General features: G+C 44.5%; 1 protein-coding gene across 1 annotated transcript in view; it reads left to right on the top strand.

Annotated features, from left to right (window-relative positions):
* Window positions 1–23,338, top strand: part of LOC144773148 (sodium/hydrogen exchanger 4-like) — a 527,634-nt gene that overhangs the window by 441,303 nt on the left and 62,993 nt on the right. The window contains exon 10 of the mRNA XM_078658005.1: window positions 21,668–21,799. Coding sequence (XP_078514131.1) covers window positions 21,668–21,799 — 132 coding nt within the window. The remainder of the gene's footprint in view (window positions 1–21,667; window positions 21,800–23,338) is intronic.

The raw sequence follows: 23,338 nt of genomic DNA, 5'->3' as shown, positions 1-23,338 counted from the left end.
GTGAGTGTTCAAGGACGAGGTTTCCTCAGAAAGCTTAGAAACAAGAAAACTTTAAAAAGTTGTGGGTAGTCTCCTTTTTGCTGACCTATCTCACCTTTGAAATGTATCTCACCTTTGAAATGCCCGGACCTTTACTCCTGCAGAGGCCAGGAGTAAATCACTTTCCATGGTGACAATGGGAAGGGAACCAAACAAAATATAGAGCATGCTGGGAAAGTGTTTCTCAACAGGGAAAATATTTTCTTTATTATTATTATTGCATCTTGTAGAGCACTCAGGGGTATATTAGCAACAAATAGCGATACTTATCGCTAAATGAGCTTAGCGAATATTTTTTTATCGCCGCGCATCGCCGGATTTTATCGCAGAGATAACCTGTTATTAGCAACGTTTATCTCAAATGCGATAAAATATCTGGCGATAGCGGCTCATTGCGTGAATATCGCTGGAAATCCAGCGATATTCATGCATCATCGCCAGTAGGGTGTTAACCTGAATATCCACCTACCATTGGATGTAAGGTTAAGAAGTGGTCTGAGCAGGCCTTAAGTTTTTTGCGATATTCGCGCTTAGCTCAAATTTTTTCATCGCTTCGCCTGCATTGGTAATAGGCGATAGCGATGTTAGCGACTGCTTTCAGTCGCTAACAGGTTGGGTACGCCCACTTTGCATGTCATTAGCGATAAATATCGCTGACATGCAAAGCTGGCCCCAGACCCGTCACTATCGCCTAAAAGCTATCGCTAACTGCTGTTAGCGACAGCTTGCTAATAGGGCGATGCAATTACCGCCGCTTTAGCGGGAAAAAGTCCAGCTAAAGTAGCGATAATGCCCTTGATAATATGCCCCCCAGTTACCCCACGGAGTTTCCTGGCACTAGATCCAAGTAAAGTTGGAGGACACACAACCCCAGAGTTAGAACAGCCAGGTTTTCAATCTTTTGCAAAACTCAATAAGAGAAAAGCAACTTTGCAGAGTTTCTGGAAGATTGTTCCATTACTTTGGGCCCAGATAAGAAAATAAGTAACCCCCCATGCGTGCTAATCGAATTCTGGGCACTCTGCAAAGGGACTGGTTGAGCCACCGTGCGGGCTGGTAAGAAACCACCAGCAATTGACTTTTGCTTGGGGCCCTGCCTCATCTAGCATTGTGCATATAACACAAGGCTTTGAATTGTATTTATTTTATCCACTGGCAACCAGTGAATTTCCCGAAGCAGATTGGACACTGATGCATACGTAGGGAGGTAGAAAAGTAGCCTGGCTGCAGCATTTTGAACTGGATGTACGACATTACAACGCATGCTTTTACATCGCATGATTTTACAACGCGAGTTTTACAACGCATACCATTACAACGCATAGTGCTTTGGGGCGCTGGATATGAATTATTTAATTTACTATTCCAACTGCAGTCCCCGTGGATAGTAGGGAAGGTGTTGGATAGTAAATTAAATATATTCCCTATCCTAGAGCGCCCCCCCGCGCAATGCGTTGTAATGGTTTGCGTTGTAAAAGTTGCGATGTAAAAGCATTGCGTGGTAAAAGTTGCGTTGTAAGTGATGTTTCCCTTTTGAACTACTTCAATGCGCCGAATGACTGCCTTCTCAGCGCTCAGATATAAAATGATCGCATAATCTAGTCTCGACAAGACAAATGCCTGGATGTTTTTTGGGCTACAGGGGGCATAACGTCAATGATCTTTTTCACCTATCATTATATGGCGAGGCAAGTGGTCATCATTTTGGCCATTTGCGACTTCTTGGTTAGTCTTTCACCCAACCAGAAACCCAGGTTCTATAATTTGGATGACGGCCTCTGGACAGTGCTGAGGACCCCAATGCTGGGGATTGTTTCCGAGAACCATGACCTCTGCCTTCTCGCCGTTAAGCTTCAATTAGTTTTTACTCACCCAAAAAGAAATTTTTCTCAAGCTTAAATTGAGGGGTGCCATTATTGTTTCCCTGTACAGATGACAGAGCAAACATAATCTATGTGGCGTATGCGTACGTGAAGAGGGTAAGCCCGCAGCTTTCCTTCACCTCCACAAGGGGAAAAAGACATAAAAAAGATATTGCCCCATTACATAAAGATGCTAACTTTACCCCGTGCATGCTTGTTTACAATGGACAGTCAGTTGCACAAGTGGAAATGCCCTGCATTGTTGACAATAGGGATTCTCAACCCTTTTCTGAAATACAGTCAGGAACGTACCATTGTCACATGTTTTCAAGTGTATGCAAAAACACCTTTGTGAATTCCTTAAAATCTGGAATCTGACTTTATGCAAAGATGTAACTTTGTGGGTGTAGACGTATCACACAGCTTGTGACCCATTGACTACCTTTCGCATAGTATCTGCCTCAGCCATATCAGGATTTAAGGATGTGACATTATGAACACATATAAAAGATTTCTAGCCACAACACAATTTAGAATCACTAGAATTTACTTAGGGCATGAGCCAACATCTATCTTTGTCCTAATATTCAACTTTTTCTCCAGTGTTCATCACCAAAGAAATGCAATATATTAATAACACGTGTTGTCCATCACAATGCTGAAAATAAAATTGCTGATGAAATTGGACCTAGCCCTGACTAAGAAAAATGGATAATGAGTTCCAGCTCTGTCCGGATTACTTTCTCCCCTCTTTATTCATTCCATCCTTCCATCCTCAGGTCTAGCACCCAAAATAACATTAGATGTAGAACTATTGGTTATTTTCATTCTCAAATACAGGAAAGGCAATACAAATAACCTTGCCGGGGAGGAGAGAATGGCTTGGGCACCCAGAAGATCAAAGGAAACCTTCCTCCCTCGAACATTGTTGTCTAACTCAACCATGGGCATGTAGAAGACACACATGATGTGAAAGAGGTGTGTCATCTGTACAGTAGAGTACAGTCCTGCTCTCCCTTCTGTTATCCTTTTGAAGTGAAGATGTATACATGATGCTGCTGAGCGCCCTACAAGACATAGTTCCAGATTGGGTTTGCTATTTGGCTCCATGCTATCTGCTGCTTAGCACCTACTGGTCATAGGTACGCCAAAAATTGTTTTTTAGATGTGTATCTGTTTTTATTCAAGTGTTTTAAAAACTGGAACTCTTTCACCAAAATGCCTCCAAGTGCTTTATGAGTATAAGAAATTGTATACAACACATTTTGGGTAATTGTCCACAGGAATCTGTTTTCCTTAAAAACAAAGGAATTAAACAATTGCCAATGGTACTGTGCAATTTCCCCCTTTGTCAGGGCCAACTGTACTAACTTTTGGAAGAACGGCACAGAAACCAAAGAGAGGGAGAAAAACAGTGCCATATCTTCTAAGATATGGTGGTGCTTTTCTCTACCCCGGTGGCTGGCGCACTTTAGACTGCCATGCATAAATGCCAGTGCAGCACATATGAAACTTTGGAAGAGTGTGGAGACATTTACAACATGCTTCCCTATTACGCCTGCCACGAGGAGGCATCATGTTTTTGTCGCTACTCCTTGTCTACAAATGATAGCAGACAGGGATTTCTGCAAAAGCCAATGGGCAGGGGGGTAGCTTGGGCAGTATGATTGGTGGAGGGGGCGGGGGTGAGCTTCATATTACCTATGAATCACGCTGGGACATCTTTTTAAAACACATTATATCTGTAGCAGGACAATGGGGGCTTAAGGGACAGTGGTAAGAGAGAGGACTGCGGATTGTTAGGGGTATACAAATGCACAATCTTTCAAACTAATCAGCATTTTTAAGGCCTCCAAAACATAGACAAGAGAATGTGTGTATGTGTTTTTCTCAGTGCGGGCACATAAAAGTCCCAGGTGAAATTCGACAGGCACTTCACATTACCTGACTGAAAGCATTTGTACCCAGGTGAGGCAAGATGGCGGCCGCCTAGTGGCCGGTGCAGAGCTGCGGTGAGGAAGCTGCAAGGAGAAGCCCAATGGTGGTTTAAGCACACAGCGAGGAGCGGCTAAAATGTTTGTTTTTAGCTGGGATGTCGTATGCTCGGTTTTATGAGGGCAAAGTAATGTTGTCGGTTCTTACCGGGTGTGGATCGGCGAGGCTGCTCCTGCGGGCTGTGGTACGGACATTGGAGAGACTCGCTCCCGGTCGAGGACGCTACGCTGCAGGAGGAGGGCGGAGCTTGATGCGGAGTCGGCAGAGTCAGCGGAGTAAGGAGAAATCGGGCACAGAGACCACTGGCATTTACAGCGTTTACAGCCGGCTAGGGAGTCAGCAGAAGAGGCTGTCTTTGAGAGGTATGGCTCCCAAACAGAACCTGGGATCTAAGGCGAGCAACCTGAAAAAAAAAGCCTTAAGGGAGGAAAACGAGAATGAGGCGCCTGATGATACGCGTGGGTATAGTCAGCCCCAGCCGGACCAACAAAAGAAGAGGCAGCAAGGCGCTCCTAAGACCCGGCAGGCCACTGCTACGATCATCGACCTGCTCACAAAAGCGGGTAAGGATAAAAGGGTCTAAGGAGCTGGGAGGGGACAACATCTCAGCGGCAGCTGGGGACTCGGACTTGGTTCCTGTGCCTGTGCCTGAAACAGTAAGCCCAGTGGAAGGTGAAATTGGCGTGGAAGCAGTAAATTCGGACGCCGCGAGTAAGGGGAACCGGGAGACCTTCATGAGCCCCCCAGGGGTGGAGCAGTTAGGGGGAGTCCCACAATCTTCGGCTCAGAGTACCGGGGTGGTGGTCAGTGCTGAACCAACTGGCACAGTAGAACCCCCAGGAGCTGCACCGGATGAAGCGATAGATGGGACAACTGGAGGAACCGGAATCGAAAAAGAGAGCATCCCGAGTGAAGCCTTCTATTCTGTCTCAGGGGCAGAGTGGTCAGAAGATGATGATGAGGGTAGTGAGGTACTGGGTTTTTAAGAACCGGCACAGACACCGGTAACCCAGCGGTGTCAGGGAATACACACCCAGAGACCTCGGGTTCTTCCTGATCCAGACCACAGAAACTCAGAGTCTTCTAGGTGAAGTCAAAGATTGGTTTATTGGTTGCAACCAAGGTAACAAGTGTCCTAGAAGTACAACACGGGTATATTCTCAGGAGACTGCTCGCCCTTACAAAGTCAGGCTTCTCTTCTTATACACAATTTTGTGCTTCAGGCAAAACATTCTTGGTTGTAAAGTAAATCGTTAACATATTTCTAGTACAAAGAGAAAGCAGAGTCATGATGACATGTCCATATTTCACTTCGTGCTGCCTACAACAAATCATTTGGCAAGGCCCAACATTTCATCAGATATCACTGGACCCCTAATAAAAACGGGCACCTCCCCACCATAAAGTAAGTGAAGCAAAAGAGTGGAGATAGATGTGAGCGAGATATGGCAGGTGTGCGCGCTGAAATGGTTTTATGGTTTGTTGAGCCTAGATACTATCTTGCTCGGCCACTGGGAGGGGAACTGACCTAACGAGTTCGGCCTGGGGCAATGGTTCCAACTTGTACAGGTCATGGAAAAGTCGATTAAGGAGTATGTGTCCTTGTGGGATTGAATTCAACTGGATTAAGGCCTATGTAAAGGGCAACACATAAATGGAAGCCAAGGGTTCAGAATGTAAATGACGATTTCGGGGTGAAATCGTCACTCAAATGTGCTGAAAATATATGTACATGATGTACTCGTATTCTCGGTCTTTTGATACCAAACTCGTCATATTTCGACGAAGTTTTAATTCTCGAGTTCAGAATAATTACACGAATCCAGACTTCCAGAACCACAATCCCTCCTTTTGCCCTTACATAGGCAATTAATCTATCCTCATGTTAGTCTGAGTCCAGGTCTATATTCCTAAAGTCATTGAGATGTTGCTGTAACATCATTCTAGTACTTAGTTCATCTTTTGACACAGGCTTCCTTACACATGATGTAACACAGAGGCCACATATTGCAGGAGCACACTGTATGCACAGACAGAACAGGAAGAGAATGGCTAAGACCATCCCAATGACCATCAGAATTTTCCATCCCCAGGCAGATATCAGTTCCCAGAACCATCCCATTAACGACCAATCCCCTTTATCCACATGAATAGACTCGGAAATCTTATGCAGTTTGGAGATGGCCCTGTACACTGTTGGAGCATTATCTGGGATGAAAATGCAACAACTAGACTGGATCAATTTGCATACTCCACCTCGGTCTGCAAGTATAACATCCAAAGTGACCCGGTTCTGAAGGGTCATAAGTCGATCCGACTGGAGCTCAGCAGTCAAGTTACTAAGGGCACCAGCAGTTTCAGTCACGGTGGATTCAACTACCCTTGTTAATTGCCTTATGTTTCTGCTGTTAGCCATGGATCCCCAGAACGGCAGAAAACCCTTTGCAAAGTCCCCAAATTCTTGACCTGCAGTGTCTTCTTTACTCAAGACACCCCTAACTACCCTTGTCCGGTGGTATTCCGCCGCTGCTGTGTAGGTGGGAGGCAACAGGAATGAAACAAAACATGAGCCCGAGAAGTCAGGGGGCAACCATGTGTAGGCTCTATCATGGCAGATGAAGTAAGTACCCTTAGCGGCTAAAAACGCAGGGGAAGTCTGAGATCCAAAAACATACGTTTCTGTACAGATACTCTTCCCTAGCTGAGCTCTGGGATTCTTGCCAATACCTTGCAGACACAGGTGACCCTGATGGGGTACGATCCAGATAGGGGAGGATCTTTTGGCTTGCTGTTTCTCACTTAAAGTAGTGCCATATCCGGTCACGTTCCAACCTACATATGCAAGTATCTCATCATCCGGGGTATCTTCATAAGAAGTTACTTCCTTGATCATGTCAACTATACCTTTGACTAGAGCGCTAGTCTTGAGGTTGTCTTTTACAGAACGTAGGGGTTGGACTTCTCGTGCATATATGAACATTGTCCTATATGCCCATACTGAACCATTGTGACTAAATGGCAGGACCAAATAGGGGATACCTTTATCCGTTGTGTGAGGCATGAGACCGCACACCCAACAGTTAGTTGTGTTCATTACAAGTTGGTGTTGGTGTAATAACTGAACAAAGGAGTTATTAACGAACTCTAATCTCCTATTTGATTCGTGGTCAGGCAGAGGGTGGAAAGAGTGAGAGAAAACAGTAGGAGGAGGTATGGGTGATGCAGTGGGTGCAAAGGTTTCATGGAAAGAGAATAAAACATAACTTATCAAAAAGATCATTACGCTGGATAGCATAAAAATACACAATATTATAAAACTTTTCTTTGTCATCGTGTTACACAGTCTCTGCTTAAAGTTCATTTGTTTGGCAGGTCTCTCCACATCAGGAAACTCCATCCTCTCTAAAGTGTTGCCCGCGGTGGGAGGTTGCCTCTGCTAAAGGATGCTTCCGTTAGTCTAGGGCAACTCCCTTGGACCAACCAGAACTACCGACCTAACGTCGTCAGCTGCACCCAAAAGACTTTAATCAACCGCGGCCCTAGCAGCGGAACCCGGATGGCGGTTCGAAAAACAAAAATAAGCAAATTTCCTAAATGGGAGAGCTGCACTTTCAAAAAAATAGTACTTGGGAGGAAAAAGATATTTATTTGTCCATAGGTCTTGGTCTCAAATCATAAAAAGGAATCACTTTTATTAGTCCGTTTTTCTCGGTCTCAGATTGTAGCGTCTTTTTCCTGGTACTGTCTGGTCCTGAAACAGGAGTTCAGGCTCCAAAGAGTTCAATTGTTCTGATGGTGGCACAGTCTCTTGAAAAATTTTCTCGCTTTCACATTCAGGGTTAGTTCCTTTTACACGGTCATCGCTGAAAGGTATGACACGTGGCACAGTTGTAAGCTCTGAGTCAGTGACACCCTTCTGGACCCACTGGTCATGTGGCAGAGGTGAAGGTATTCTTTTGCAGTGGATCCCGTGGATCCAGTTGGCCTTCCCCTCCACTCGAACGGCTGACCTCGTGGAAAGAAGGACGAGGTGTGGCCCGGTCCACCTGGGCTGGTCGTTCTTTGTTCTCTGGAAGTTTATCACGAGGATCCAAGAACCAGGGACAATGGAGTGACCTGGAGTCTCAGAGACCGGAGGCAGGGTGTTGTGGACCTGTTGATGCAAAACACGCAATTTAGCCGTCAATTCATACAAGTAATCAAGCAAAATAGGGTGTTCTAGCTCACTGAACTTCGTGGGTCTAGGCACTCCCCATATGTTGGCTGGCCGGCCAAAGACAATTTCGTAAGGGCTGAGTTTCACTCGCGAATGCACAGTCATTCTGGTGGATAGGAGTGCTAAGGATAGAGCGTCAGGCCATTTAAGACCTGTGCTCGCTTGGATCTTGGCCAATTTAAGTTTTAAAGTGCCATTGTAACATTCTACTAATCCAGCTGATTGGGGGTGATTTGCAGCGTGGAACTTCTGCCTAATGCCTAGCCCTTCACACACTCTTTTCATCACACAACCCACAAATTCACTTCCGTTGTCAGACCAGACCATTCTAGGCATTCCAAACCTGGGGAAGTACTCTTTCACAAGGGCTTTTGCTGTGGACAAGGCAGTATTGTCTTTTAGGGGATAGGCTTCTACCCATCTTGAGAAAGCACAAACAACCACAAGCACGTATTTTAAGTTGTTGCACCTCTCCATGTGTATGAAATCTAGTTGCAAAACCTCGAACGGATACGTAGGAGGTGCAAAATGACCAGCTGGAGTTGGGGTTCCCCTACCAGGATTGTGCTTCAGACATACCATGCAATTCTTGACAACATTCTCTGCACACTTGGGAATCCCTGAATTCTTCCACACTGGGGCCAACAACTCGCAAATCCCTTTCACGCTGATATGAGCCACTCCATGAGCCATTGTAACCACTGCAAGCACATATGCATCGGGTAACAACCATCTCTGATGCTCTGTCAATTCAATCCAACAACCATTTGCATCCATCTTCCCTGTACTCTCTCTCCACGTGCTCAACTCTTTCTCTGTGGCCTCAGCTTGGATGGACTTCACACTTTCTATCGTGTCCTCACATATTCCAACATCACCAGTCCATCTTTCAGGGCCTGCAACATACATTCGGCTCATCACATTCTTTGCCGTTTCTTTAGCGATCTCATCAGCAAATGCATTCCCACGACCAACATCATCAGTCACCTTCTTGTGAGCACTACATTTCACAATCGCCATTTGCAGAGGCAAAGTCAGTGATTCAAGAAGCTCATTCACCAACTGACCATGCTGAATCTTAGCTCCATGCGAAGTCAGGAACCCACGTTCTCTCCACAATCGCCCGAAACTGTGAGCCACGCCAAAAGCATACTGGCTGTCGGTGTAGACATTAACTTTCATTCCTTTGGACAATACACATGCTCTTGTGAGTGCTACTAATTCTGCGGCTTGAGCTGAACCATGCGGTACTCGTGCAGTTTCGACAACTGTGTGCAAAGTTGTGACAGCATATGCTGCAGTCACGTTCCCATTTGGGAGCTTAAAGCATGAACCATCCACTCTCCCTTTTGTCTCTTCCTCTGTTGTGAGGAAACAATCGTGCTGTTCTAAAGCATCTGATTCCTCTGCAATTGGTAACAACGTGGCTAGATTTAAGGTACTGCACCTTTTTATGTGCACATGGCTCGCTAGCAGCGTCAATTCGTAACTGGACAGTCGAGCACTAGTTAAGTGCTGTGTCTTGGTCCTATTTAACAATGTGTCTACTGCATGCGGGACCATCACGATTAGTGTATTATTCATTACTAGACCAGCAGACTGTCGAATAGAAACAGCTGCTGCTGCTGTGGCCCTTAAACAACTTGGCAATGCTTTAGCTACTAGATCCAAAGTTGACGAAAAATAGGCGCATGGCCGCTGTTTCCCTCCAAATAACTGAGTCAACACAGACAATGCACAGCCCTCCTTCTCGTGGACATACAATGTGAAAGGCTTACTGTAGTTGGGGGTACCTAACACAGGAGCCGAACATAATGCTGTGCGTAATTCGAGAAAACTTTTCTGACACTCTTCAGACCAAGGAATGGGATTGGGTGTATTTTTACACGTTAATGCCACCAAGGGTTTGGCCAATAACGAAAAAATTGGAATCCACTGTCTACAGTACGATGTAATGCCCAAGAAAGCACGCACTTCTCTCTGTGTTCTTGGCACACTCAATTTCGCTATTGCCTGAATTCTTTCTGGGGTCAGTTTCCTTCCCTCCTTCGATAAGAGGTGACCTAAGTAGGTCACTTCTTGTCGGCAGTATTGAAGCTTGGAAAGTGACACCTTGTGATGCAGATCACACAGATGACGCAATAATGTCAACGTGGCCTTTTTACAAATTTTCTCAGTATCCGCAGCAATGAGCAAATCGTCCACATACTGTACAAGAGTAGCACCTTTTGGTAAAACAATCGTGTCAAGCTGTGTTTTCCGAGCTTGACTGTATATTGATGGGCTTTCACAGTAGCCTTGAGGAGCGCGTTTAAAGCGGAAACGTCGACCTCCTAAACTGAAGGAAAAAATATCCCTGCTCTCCTCAGCAATTGGGATGCTGAAGAAAGCATTCTTTAGGTCAATCACCGAAAACCGTGAAGCAGAAGCTGGAATCATAGTCAATAATGTGGTAATGTCGGGGACAACTGGGAATTGTGGCACAACTATCTTATTCACTTCTCGAAGATCAATTACGAATCTGTACACAGGTGGCTGAGAAGGGTCAGTTCGTTTTAAAACAGGCAGAACAGGACTATTGCAAACGTTGCCTCGTGTTTCTTCAATCACATCCTTTTCAATCAATTCGTAAACAATCGCTAGCAAAGCTTTTTCACCCTCATTGGATATTTTGTATTGGGGAATTCGTGGCATTTTGACATTGGCTTTCAATGTTACAACATATGGTGGAATTTCTAAAAGACCTACATCATTAGGACCAGTGGCCCAAAGAATATCTGGGAGAAGTGACAATTCTGCTGGAAGTGCATCTCTCGACAAATACATGGGAGAAACTACTTTCTTACCTAAAGTAAGTTGTACTCCTGAAGGAGAACAGTACAAAGTCGCATACAATCTTTTTAACAAATCCAATCCTAGCAAATTTTCACCACAACCTGTTGTCAGAATAAGGGGTGCTTCGAATTCACAAGGACCAACAGAAAGAGATAAAGGGTCAGAAATCGGATTTCTAACTGGGACGCCAGAAAAACCTACAGAAACGTTCATTTCGCCAGACAAAGATGCGCCAGGGAGTTTGGAGTGCATAATAGAACTCTTTGTAGCACCAGTATCCAACAGAAAAGGCTCTGACACACCTGATGTAATCACCTCAACGTAAGGTCCACTCTGATCTACTGGAACTGAAACGACTCCCTCTCTTTGTCTATGGCTGTCCTAGCAATCATTACCTTCCCAATGCTCATCTTCTGTGTAATAATCATCAACGTAGTATTGAGCTGTCCTGTCAGATACGTTATTTTGCTGATCAAACCTGTTCATAGAGTTTTGTGGCGGAAGGGGACGTGTGTTCTGAGGGGCGTTTCCACGCCCTCTACCTCTAGGTGCTTGCTGACTGCCACGACCCTTCACACCAGAAACTCCATTCGCATGTTGTAATAGAATAGGACAATTATATTTGAAATGACCCTCTTGTTTGCAATATAAACACTGGTTGGGGCCTACAGGTACACGGGGTTGAGTATACTCGACTCTTTGCGAGTTCCTCTGATACTGTTGAGGCTGCTGAAAAGTATTTTGGTAGTGATTCTGACAATTATTATTTTGATTACCACCACCACGTGGCGGATAGGCTTGCTGTAGCAAAACCTTAGTTTTTAGTTCTCTAGTTTTCTTTTCTACTCTATCTTTCTCATCTTTGTCTCTATTCTCGTAATATTGTGCAGTAGCCAATATCTGGGCTGAAGATGAGACTGCCCAGGAACTTTCTGAATCTTTTAATTTTTTACACAATTCTGGAAGCAGATTGTGCACGAATTTATCGACAAACAATCTCTGGCCACCTTCTGTGGTCATATCTTGACCACTGTGGTCAACAAATGTTTCTTCAAATCTGGTGAAGAAGTCTGAGACTGTTTCTTCTTTCTTCTGCTTGCATGCAGACAACTTATCCCAATTTACACGTATTGCAGGCATTATCGTTTTCCTGTAATCTACTATTTTACCAGGGAGTTCTGCTATCAAAGACTCAGGCTTGGCACCACCAACTTGTCGGGCATCTGCAGCAGTAATATTAGCCCATGTGTCACCTAATTCCTGGTCATGATCTATATGACGAATTTTACCCCATAAAGGCTGTGGAACAACATTTCCAAATAACATATCGATGTCGGCTAAATTCATTATACATGACCCAGCAGTTTGCGACAACTCTTTATAGTACCCTGCAGGATTTTTACGCGGATCTGGTAATGTTTGTTTGAGTGCTAAAACTTCAGCTCGTTTCCATGGGACATGTACCCATACACGCTGAAAGTGTGGCAGAATAGGTGGGACAGCAATCGTGTCACCCTCTCTCCATTGTGGGGGAACTTCTCTCATAGGGTATTGTCGCGCCTTTTTCCTACTGGATGTATTTTGCTCAGATTGTGACTCAGAACTGCTTCCCTTACTCCGATATGATAACAACATTTCAACTGCTTTCTCCACATCTGGACCTACAATCATACCCTCTCCGAACCTAAACCGTACACGACACATCTCTCGTGGGATGCATTCATGATCATTGTCTTCTAAATCCTCGCAAAGGAAAACACACATCTGTTTGAAAACATATTTCTGTGTCGCTGCTTCCCATTGATGGAAGACTTCCATGACAGACTGTACATCATATTTTACGGTGTCCATGACCCATTTCCGTTCTAAACTATTCAGTGAATCTCTCTCTTGATAATCGGGTAGTTGACTTCGCAACTGTCTTCTTCCCATGTTAGGGGTCGTAGTAGGCGACCCGAAAAGAGGTAAAAGAAGGTTAGTAACAGTGCTGGCCATTTTCTGCCGAATGGAAGGTGAAACTGAAGGACAAACAGATGGAAAAACTGGGTGAGATAAGGCAGGGGTAGAGATAGCAGAAGAGGTATCAGGGGAAATAGAGGGGCACTAGGCAAAATCGTAGAGGGAGCATTAGGCGACGTGAAAAATACAGTAGGCAGAATTGTAGAAAACACAGGTGAAACAGAGGTGGTCGGTGGGCCTGGAGGAGGCTGCACCGAAGAAGTAGGAGTCAGCTGAAGAACAGCTGGTGGGTGCTGTGGAGGAGCAGGAGGCGTAGTTTGCGCAATTAAAGGTTGAGGGGGTGCTGTGGCATTTTGCGCATAGAGGGGTGGTGAATTTAGTAAATGCGACATTAATGGGTCTTTTTCATGCTCTTTTGCTGCCTCTTGCTGAAGAGACGGCAAAACTGGATAACACTTATCTATTGCCATTTTACGTTGCCTGTGCAACTGCTCATTCATCTGCTCTTCTTCATTATCTTTAAACTGCACAGCAGCTTGCATTACTGAAAGTCCCCCTTCTCTCTTATTTTTCTTAGCTAATTTAATTTCTTTTTGTTTGGCTTCTTTACGCCATAAGCGGAAAGAGTCAAACATCGCCGGCCGGGCTTTCTTTTTAAATAGTTTTACTTCAAGGTTGTCTAAGATTTCGGAATCAAAGCTACCATATTGGGGCCATTTTAGAACACCATCTTTCCTGGTGTATTTAATCCATACTTCGTTGTAGGTGATGGGGCCTACCCCATGTTTCACATATAGCTCGTAAGTCGGAGTTCCAACTGGAGGAACCGGACATGAGTCCTCCAATCGGGAGTCCCTATTATTACCACCAAGACAAAACAAATTCCCAAGTCTAAGACTAGGCATCTTCGCTCTCTAGTCTAGTTCCAAACTTCAAAGGATTATCGATTACGATATTTCTCGTGAATACACGAGTCCTTCGGTTTTGGTGCTTGCAAGTACCAACACAAAACTTTGTATTTCAAAGATACCAAAACTAAGACCAACTAAGGACTGGGAGACGCTCCACTTATACTTAACTGAAATATCGATGACGTCACCAGAAGACTCGTCTTAGTGTTTCGCTCTACCAAACTTCAAGGGTCCAAATCAGGGCGATAGCCAGGGCAGCAGTCCTTGTAGCCGTCGGGAAGCGGGGAACCTCGCAGCAAAGACCTTCGGACCACGTCGACATGCAGGGGTCAATGAGGTGGTTGGCCGTCCTCCGGAATTTCCACACGAAGCTCCTCACGATCTTCAGGCTGACTGGTACCACTGGAATCGCCCCAAACGTTGGGCGCCAGCTGAGGTACTGGGTTTTTAAGAACCGGCATAGACACCGGTAACCCAGCGGTGTCAGGGAATACACACCCAGAGACCTCGGGTTCTTCCTGATCCAGACCACAGAAACTCAGAGTCTTCTAGGTGAAGTCAAAGATTGGTTTATTGGTTGCAACCAAGGTAACAAGTGTCCTAGAAGTACAACACGGTTTTATATTCTCAGGAGACTGCTCGCCCTTACAAAGTCAGGCTTCTCTTCTTATACACAATTTTGTGCTTCAGGCAAAACATTCTTGGTTGTAAAGTAAATCGTTAACATATTTCTAGTACAAAGAGAAAGCAGAGTCATGATGACATGTCCATATTTCACTTCGTGCTGCCTACAACAAATCATTTGGCAAGGCCCAACATTTCATCAGATATCACTGGACCCCTAATAAAAACGGGCACCTCCCCACCATAAAGTAAGTGAAGCAAAAGAGTGGAGATAGATGTGAGCGAGATATGGCAGGTGTGCGCGCTGAAATGGTTTTATGGTTTGTTGAGCCTAGATGCTATCTTGCTCGGCCACTGGGAGCTGACCTAACGAGTTTGGCCCGGGGCAATGGTTCCAACTTGTACAGGTCATGGAAAAGTCGATTAAGGAGTATGTGTCCTTGTGGGATTGAATTCAACTGGATTAAGGCCTATGTAAAGGGCAACACATAAATGGAAGCCAAGGGTTCAGAATGTAAATGACGATTTCGGGGTGAAATCGTCACTCAAATGTGCTGAAAATATATGTACATGATGTACTCGTCATTCTCGGTCTTTTGATACCAAACTCGTCATATTTCGACGAAGTTTTAATTCTCGAGTTCAGTATAATTTACACAAATCCAGATTTCCAGAACCACAGTAGCTCATTTTTGGAATCAGAAAGTGACCCCGAGAATGATCAGCCGGCAACAACCTTGAAATCCCAAAATGCCGCCAAGGGTCAAGCTCATGTGCGACGAGAGTTAAGCTGGGACCACTCATCTGCTTTACCCCTGCAAGGCAGCCCTCTGATGGAACAGACACAATTGTCCCTGCTTGAGACGATACATCAAGAGATCTTAGCGCACAGAGAAGAAACGCGCCAAGACAGCCGTAAATCACAGGCTGCTATGAGGAAAATGCAGGGAATGGTACGAAAACTCTCTAGGGCTTGTGCTACCACGGGGGACAGAGTGTCAAATTTGGAAGAGAGGGTGGTGGCTACAGAAGCCGAGGTGGCAGGAGCGGTGGCTAAGGTGGACTGACAGCATTCCCAGGTTACAGACATACAATGGAAGCTGGAGGAGATGGAAAATAGGCTTCGAAGGAACAACCTGAGAGTCCTGGGAATTCCGGAGGGTATCGAGGGGTCGGACATCAGGGCATTTATCATTAAGCTCTTCCACCAAGCCTTCTCCGAGCTGTCCGGATGGGACGGGCCAAACAAACTACAGAGAGTCCATTGTACTCCCTTTAAAGTACGAAGGAATGCTAAAGAAGGGGATAAACCCAGGGCGGTGCTGATATTTCTTGGCAATGTTATTCTACGACAGGCAATCGCAGAGAGAGCAAGACCGGACACCAGGAGAAACTGTGATGGGTGTCGTTTTTTGTTCGCCCGGACTTTTGCCACGTGACTGTGGAAAGGCGCTCGCCTCTTAGGGGGTTGATCAAGCCCTTCCAGGACAGGAAACTTCCAGCGTATTTAATCAACCCAGCGCAGTTAAAAATTATTAATGAGGGGAAAACATTGTACTTCTCTTCAGAAATCAAGGCCAAGGAGTATCTAGACAGCTTGGGCAAATAGGCCTATCTATGGGCTTTATCTTTAGGGCATAAGCTGTTGCTTCTTTAGATGACTGGACAGGTGCTCCTTGTGCTCTGCTATAAGTGTTTTTGTCTCCCCTTTTTGTATGGGCATAATTTAGGTGTTAAGATTTGTTTATTGCTGTCCTCACCGCAAACACTGCACGTCCGTCACATGCACAGCTCAGATCTGTGCGCCTCACTGAGTGGGGGGGGGCAGGGGGGTCGGGCTGTAGGGGGGTTGGGTGGGGGCTGGATGGAGAGGGAGGTGGGCGGGTGTGGAAGGGTGAAAAAAGAAAATGGGAGGAAATGGTGCATCATTGGTGTTGTTTTTGTGGCTGTGCTATCTGGACTAAAAGGGTGTCTAAGGGAAATTAGCGAGTATAAGGTCTATGTTCTGTTGGAGGGTCGAACCAATTGCAAGGATGGCAGACATTAGAATCTGTACAATGACTGTGGGTGGATTGAATGACTGGGCGAAGAGACAAAGATTGGCATACTTTGTCAAATTTAATAAGATTGATGTGCTTTGTCTCCAGGAGACTCACCTTCCTTGGTTAAAGCGGAATCTGTTGTCTCTAAATGGGTTTGAGTTGGTCGCCTGTTCATCTCAATCTTCAACAATTAGGGGGTGCGCCATATTGTTTAGGAGATCTTTGAGGTGTGAAAAGGACGAAGGTAGATAGCTGTGGCAGATGGGCTATCGCATAATTGGAAATGGGCTTTACTTTGTGCGCAGTGTATCGCTCGAATGGGGATGACCCAGAGATCTTCAATTATTTGGAAATTGAATTAGCTGGTTGGCTGGCACCGTTAATAGTTTGCGGGGATTTAAATATCTCTGCTAACTGGGTTAATGGGGGGCGCTATGCTGGGCGGAAACCTAGGGTCTTCAGGGCGATAAAGGCCCTCATGGATTCACTCGGATTAGTGGATGTCTGGGGGGCTAAGGAGCCCCAAAACCCTGGCTTTACTTATTTTTCAAACCCAGCTGAGAAATACTCCAAACTGGATTACCTGTTTATTTCCACTCTGGAAATTATTAGAGTTGCTATATCTAGGCTACCGATGGTACTTTCGGATCATAACCCTCTAGTAATTACATATCAAAGAGGGGTCTGGGAAAGGGTAAGGTCCTCTTGGTCCTTCGAGAGGAGACGATTGGAAGATACTAGATATGTAGCCCACATTAAGAGGTGGACGGATGACTTTTTTGCTGCCAACAGATACAGTTCATCTCGTAATGTAGTGTGGGAGTCCTTTAAAGCGGCTTTTAGAGGCGAAACAATCAGCTTCGCAGCTAAGATGAGGAAAGAAGATAGGATTGAGGAAACGAAATTATTGGAGAGGTTAGCAACCGTAGAAGAGGAGCACATCAAGGTTATCATTTCGGGTGGTGATGGTAGTAACAGCCATAATGTTTTATTGGCTATTAAGGCAGAATTACTGAAATTGGTTACTCAAAAGGCGATAGGGGAATATCAGGCCAACAGAACTAAGAGGTATGAAACAGGAGAACATGTAGGTAGAGCCCTGGCCCTTCATTTAAGGCAAGAGAAGTCAAAAAATGTAATTACATAAATAGTGGAGAGCGGTAGGGAGTTTACAGAGGCTAAAGAGATCTTAGCGGTGTTTAGAAACTTTTATCAGAAATTGTATGGCGGGGAGGTTATGGACGAAAAGCATTTGGATGACGTCAGAGATATAGGACCGCGCCTGGACGATTCACTTCAGGAAGAGTTGGACAGGGATATCACGGAAACTGAGATCAAGGTTGCCCTACAGGAGCTAGCCTCAGGGAAGGCTGCCGGCCCCGACGGCATTCCATTGGAGATGTATAAGCGTATTGAACCAGAAATCATCCCGCTACTAGTAGATCTTTTTAATGGGAGTGTTTGCACCGGGCTGATCCCGGATTTGTGGAGAGAAACAAATATTATTATATTCCACGAAAAAAGGGAAGCCTAGTGAGAACCCGGGGTCGTATCGACCAATCTCATTGATCAACGCCGATACCAAGCTGTACTCAAAGATCTGGGCTTTGAGGTTGGGCAGGATTATTGGTGGTCTCGTTTCCCCTTGGCAGCATGGGTTTGTCCCCGGGCGTGGCACTACGGATCATACTAGCAGGCCAATAGCCCTATTTGACGCCCATGCTGCCACGGGAGGGGAGATGGCCATGATCCTGCTCGACGCAGAGAAAGATTTCGACCGTGTGGTCTGGAGCTTTCTCTGGGGTATCTTGGCAGGAAGAGGGTTCGGGCAGAAAACCATCAGAGCACTTAGGGCAATGTACTGAGAGCCCATTTCCAGAGTCACAGTTATGGGTGAGAAATCTGACCTGTTTTCTATAAGGAGAGGAACGCGACAAGGCTGCCCGTGCTCCCCGATCCTTTTCTCTATTTATATTGACCCCCTTATCCAGGCTATTTTGGGTTGCCCTAGGTTAAGACCGGTTGTTTTCAATGGATTTGAAAATAAAATATTAGCGTACGCGGAAGATCTAGCGGTTTTATCAACCGACCCCCAGCAGGCAATGGTGGTCCTGTCCGAGCTTACCAAACAGTTTGGCGCTCGCTCTGGTTATTTATTAAACGAAGCAAATACCCAGATTATCTGCACGAAAAATATAGCAAAAACTGATTCCAGATTTGTGGATGCAGCAATTTACTTAGGAGTGAAAATTAATGCCTCAGTAGATAAAATGGTTGAAGAGAATTATATACCGCTTATTAAATCCATAGAGACCGATCTGAGAAGGATGGATGGGCTACACCTGTCACTGATAGGGAGAGTGAATGCGGTCAAGATGACGATATTCCCCAAGCTGCTATATCTTTTTCGGGCTATACCGCTATTCCTGGAAGAGAAAATAATAAAAAATTTAGAATCTGTTTTTATAACGTTCATATGGCAATTTGGGAAAGTAAGGCGGTCAACAAATTTGATGTCACTTCCAAGAGAAAGGGGTGGGCTGGCCATACCTAATTTAAGATTGTACCATTGGACCTGTCTCCTGTCACAAATGTCGGTACTCTTTCAGATAGAGGCTTGTTCTAATGATATAAACCCTGAAGGTCAGCAGCCCCCTTCTATATATGAGCTATTGTTAGGTAGGAAGGCGCTGGGTTTAATGCTATGTGAAGTGGACCGCAGAGTTTACAAGAAAGCCAGGTATAAGATTGTGGATAGTGTCTGGCGGGTGTGGAAGGCTTGTCGAAAGCAGTGTAACATCCCCAAGGTTAACCCATACCTTCATATTTACAACTCGAGTCTCTTCTCAGGGATAGGTGCCGATAGGACCTTTAAAACTTGGAGGGGGATGGGTATTAAGACCCTGTGAGAAGTAATGAATGGTGATGTGGTTGTAAGTTTTACGGCCCTACAAAATAGATTTGGAATCCCCTGCAATCATTGGTTTGTTTACGGTCAACTCTTACGGTCCCTGAAGGCACCTAGACCAAAACCGCCACCCCAAGATAATTGCCCGCTTTTGGAGGCATTGACTAAAGGATGTAAAAAAATTAAGACTCTTTATAACTTCCTTCTCTTGGAAATTCAAGATGATGTTGATAAGGTGGAAGTAGCCAGGTCTAGGAAACTTGGGAATCCTGATGTAGATCTCGACCTGGCTTTACTATTGAATAAAAAGATCTTCAGAGCTTCAAATCTGCAGGCCCAGCACTACAAAACCGTGTTCAATCTGTACTACACTCCCGTTAAATTGTTTTCCTGGGGGGTGAGGGATGACGATACCTGTCCAAGGTGTGGGGCTGGGCAAGCAGATATATTGCATATGTTTTGTAATTGTAGTCTCTTGACCCCTGTGAAGAATGAGATTGAGAAATTCTGGGAGGGGCTGCTAGGTCAAAAGATTGATCTATCCCCTACCTTGATGATCATGGGCATTGATTTGAATCAAAAGTTGGGGAAAGAGGAAGAAGCCCTGGTTTTTATCTCTGTGGCTGTGCTCAGGATCTTAATCTCAGCAGGATGGAAGGATGTTGTGGCCCCGTCCTTTCAAATGTGGCTTTCTAGGTTTCTGGGAATCCATAAAATTGAAACTTGTTTGTATGAACAAAAGGGGGTGAAGTCAAGGGATTTTGGAAGAAAGATTTGGGCCCCGGTTACTAATTGGAGGCAGATCAAGTTCTAATCGCCTGAACTGCAATTGTGTTTTATCTGCTTTTTTTTTTATCACCCTATTTTAGATGTCTCGACATTATGAACTATATGACAAGATGTACTGTGTTATTTTTTATCTATGGTTTGTATTTATGAACTGTTGTTGATGCCCAAGAGCTGTTTCTTTTAATGATCGGATTAACTCACTAATGTTTTTTTTTCTATTTTTATGATGCATTGTAAAATCCCAATAAAAATAAAAAAGAAAAAGAAAAAAAAAGAAAGTATTTGTACCCAACCAATTACTGAAGAGAAAGGGACAGATTTACAATAAACTAATGCAACGCGGTGCAGCAAGTTATTTTGCTGCGCCTCGCTGTGTTAGTTGAGAGTACAGCAATGCAACATATTTACAACAATATGATGCATCTCTGTGCTTCTCCCTGCGCTGGCGTACAAACTGCTACCATGGGCTGACGCAGACACCAAGGATGCCTGCATTAAGGGGATGATTGCTTATGTGCAGGAAGGGATCTATCCCTTCCTGCACATAAACAATCAGAAATGGTGTTTTCCATCTTCTATGTGTGCTGCATTAGTACACATAGAACTTGTAAAATGTAATTTATTTAAAGGATTATTTATGTGCAGGAAGGGACATCTTCCTGTAAATAAACAATCATTAGAGGCTATTTCCTCGTTCTACGTGTGCTTCAGAATGCAGCATGCATAGAAAGAGGAAAACAACTAATACATTTCTCCTCATTCGGCCTGGGGAGGCGTAGCATTCAGACACATTTCCAGATTTACGATTTCTGCTGCGTGTAAAGAGGCAGTATTTACAAAGACAGGAAAAGCCATGCCGGGTGGGCTTTCCTGTAATTGTAAACATGGGGCAGAAAAGTGACGCACTGGCAGCACAAGGTAACTCCCCAAACACCCCCCCTGGAGCTACGCCATTGCCAATGGGTGGCTGCATGCGAACGCCAATCTAACACAAAACACTACTTTGGGTCACTTTAGGAAACTTTTCAATACAAATCATGTGATTTTCGATTAAAAGTAAGTCCCAACATAACACTTTGCACTGAGTTTGCATCCTGTTTGTGATGCAAACTTAGTGGAGATTTAATACATTTCCACTATAATTATATTTTTCAGAACGTTCTGAAGTTAAAAGGGAGACAAACTATTTCGCGGGAGAAAAGAAAAGGTAGCCTACGCCTACGGTGAAATAAATATAGATTTTGTTAGCAACATTGACATAATACACAGTGCAAGCAAATAATGTATGTAAGTTAATAAAACAGCTGCGAAAATATATGGAAATGTTAACATAATAGATTCACTGTGAAAGGAACTTATGTAGAGAAAACGAGGATGATAAAATGTCAACGTGCTTTATCTTTTGTCTTCCGCTTTGAGATTTATTGGTCAATTTCTTCCTTCTCGTCAAAAAATGTAAAATTTCAAGTTATGTTTTTACATTTCAGAATCTCTCGTACAGCAAATACAACCTGCCTAATGAAGAAAGTGAAAGGCAAAGTAAAGAGATACTCGTTCGTCGCTTCAACAGCATGAGAGAGAGCAAGCGAAAAGCCCAGAGCCTTCCAAGGGAGAGACTGGTAACTTGTTATAAGTAATATTCATTGTTGATGGTCTGTCTGTCTGCCTACAAACACTCTCCTGGGAAATTATCAATAGCCAAACTGACCAATAACACATGAATGTGTATGGGCACAGCTGTAAATCCATGAAAAATTCCACTCTGTACATGACTGCAAAAAGCCAAGCAAAGCACCTGGAAATCGCATGCACCCACATGCGAACACAGCGCTGTATGCGAACACAGCGCTATACCACACAGTCCTAAAATTATCATAAAAATACTGTTGTGGCCAATCAGAACGGAGGGTTTGGTAACATCTTGTTTTCCTCCTTACACGCTAGATTTTACACCGCGTGAACAATTCCCGTGCTGTCTTGACCCATGAAGAGAATTTCCCTCCTTCTAGCTGTAAGTGCTTTGAGCTCCTTGCTGACACGCTATTGAACCTTGCAGATTAATGCATGTTGTCGCTCTGGTTTCCACATTGTGAGGCCCCCCCTTTTGCCGTTTTATGAGTCTCCAAAATAATATATTTTGTCTGCTTTAATTATTGATTATATACCCGGCTTAAGTATAAACTATGGAGGGGTAAGAAATCCTTAGCCTTTCTAAAACTTTAGCCCAAAATACGCTGATTTAAATAAATCTACTGCGTTTCAGGAACCTCCCTCTTTGGTTCCACTATTCTAATATGAATAATTTTTGTTTAGAAGTCTGTAACTAGACATCCCTCTATATCGAATTCATGATTATGAGGGTACTTTATCCTACCACTCTAATAGGGTGTTAAGGAAACAGAGGTGATGTGATAATTCTCACGTTACCTTGCTACATGTTGTAAAAATGGATAACATGTTGATTTGTGTGTCTATGTGTTAGTGTGTCCCTCTCCTTTCTCTACAGGTAACTCGGGCTGCTGTGAATCACAGTGTGCCGACACGGGCAATATCCGTGAGTAATTACATCATACTCTTTCAATTTTTTACATCAAGTGCCTCACGGGAGGGTGTACCTTAGTGTGTACATACCACCGGAGTGCTATTGGTCTATGGTCCTGACGAATGCTGTGCGATCCTGCATTTTTACAGCAGAAACATGTTGACCTTATATCTCACTCAAGGACACAGGTCTCCAAATTCAGAACCTATTTTGTCCGCCTTTTTAATCTGGATACAGGTTGGCCCACATTGAAGATTTTGTTTGGGTTTCAACCTAGTAATTTTTAAATTCTGCACTCACTTATTTTGCAACAATTTCTTTTGAGTTAAACCACTGTCACACTCAACACCAACCCGCTCCGCTGTAAATCAGGCGTTGTAGCACGCTGGGGGGGCATTCGGCCACCCCAGCGGGGACCCTATGATGAAGCATGTCACCAACTAGTGGTGAGTGAGGGTCCTTTTAACAAAGAGGTTTACTTGTCCTTTCCAGTTATGTGTAGTTATACTACTTTTCTGGGTTGCGACCTCCTGATTGTTAGGATTGGATTTTTCCAACCTTACAGTTATGCCAACCGGGTAGGGACCATTGCATAACCTAACACACCTTGTTTTGT

The sequence above is a fragment of the Lissotriton helveticus genome, chromosome 8 (assembly GCF_964261635.1).
Source record: "Lissotriton helveticus chromosome 8, aLisHel1.1, whole genome shotgun sequence".
Taxonomy (NCBI): domain Eukaryota; kingdom Metazoa; phylum Chordata; class Amphibia; order Caudata; family Salamandridae; genus Lissotriton; species Lissotriton helveticus.
Note: the sequence above shows the minus strand (reverse complement) of the source record. Positions and strands in the feature narration are given on the sequence as shown.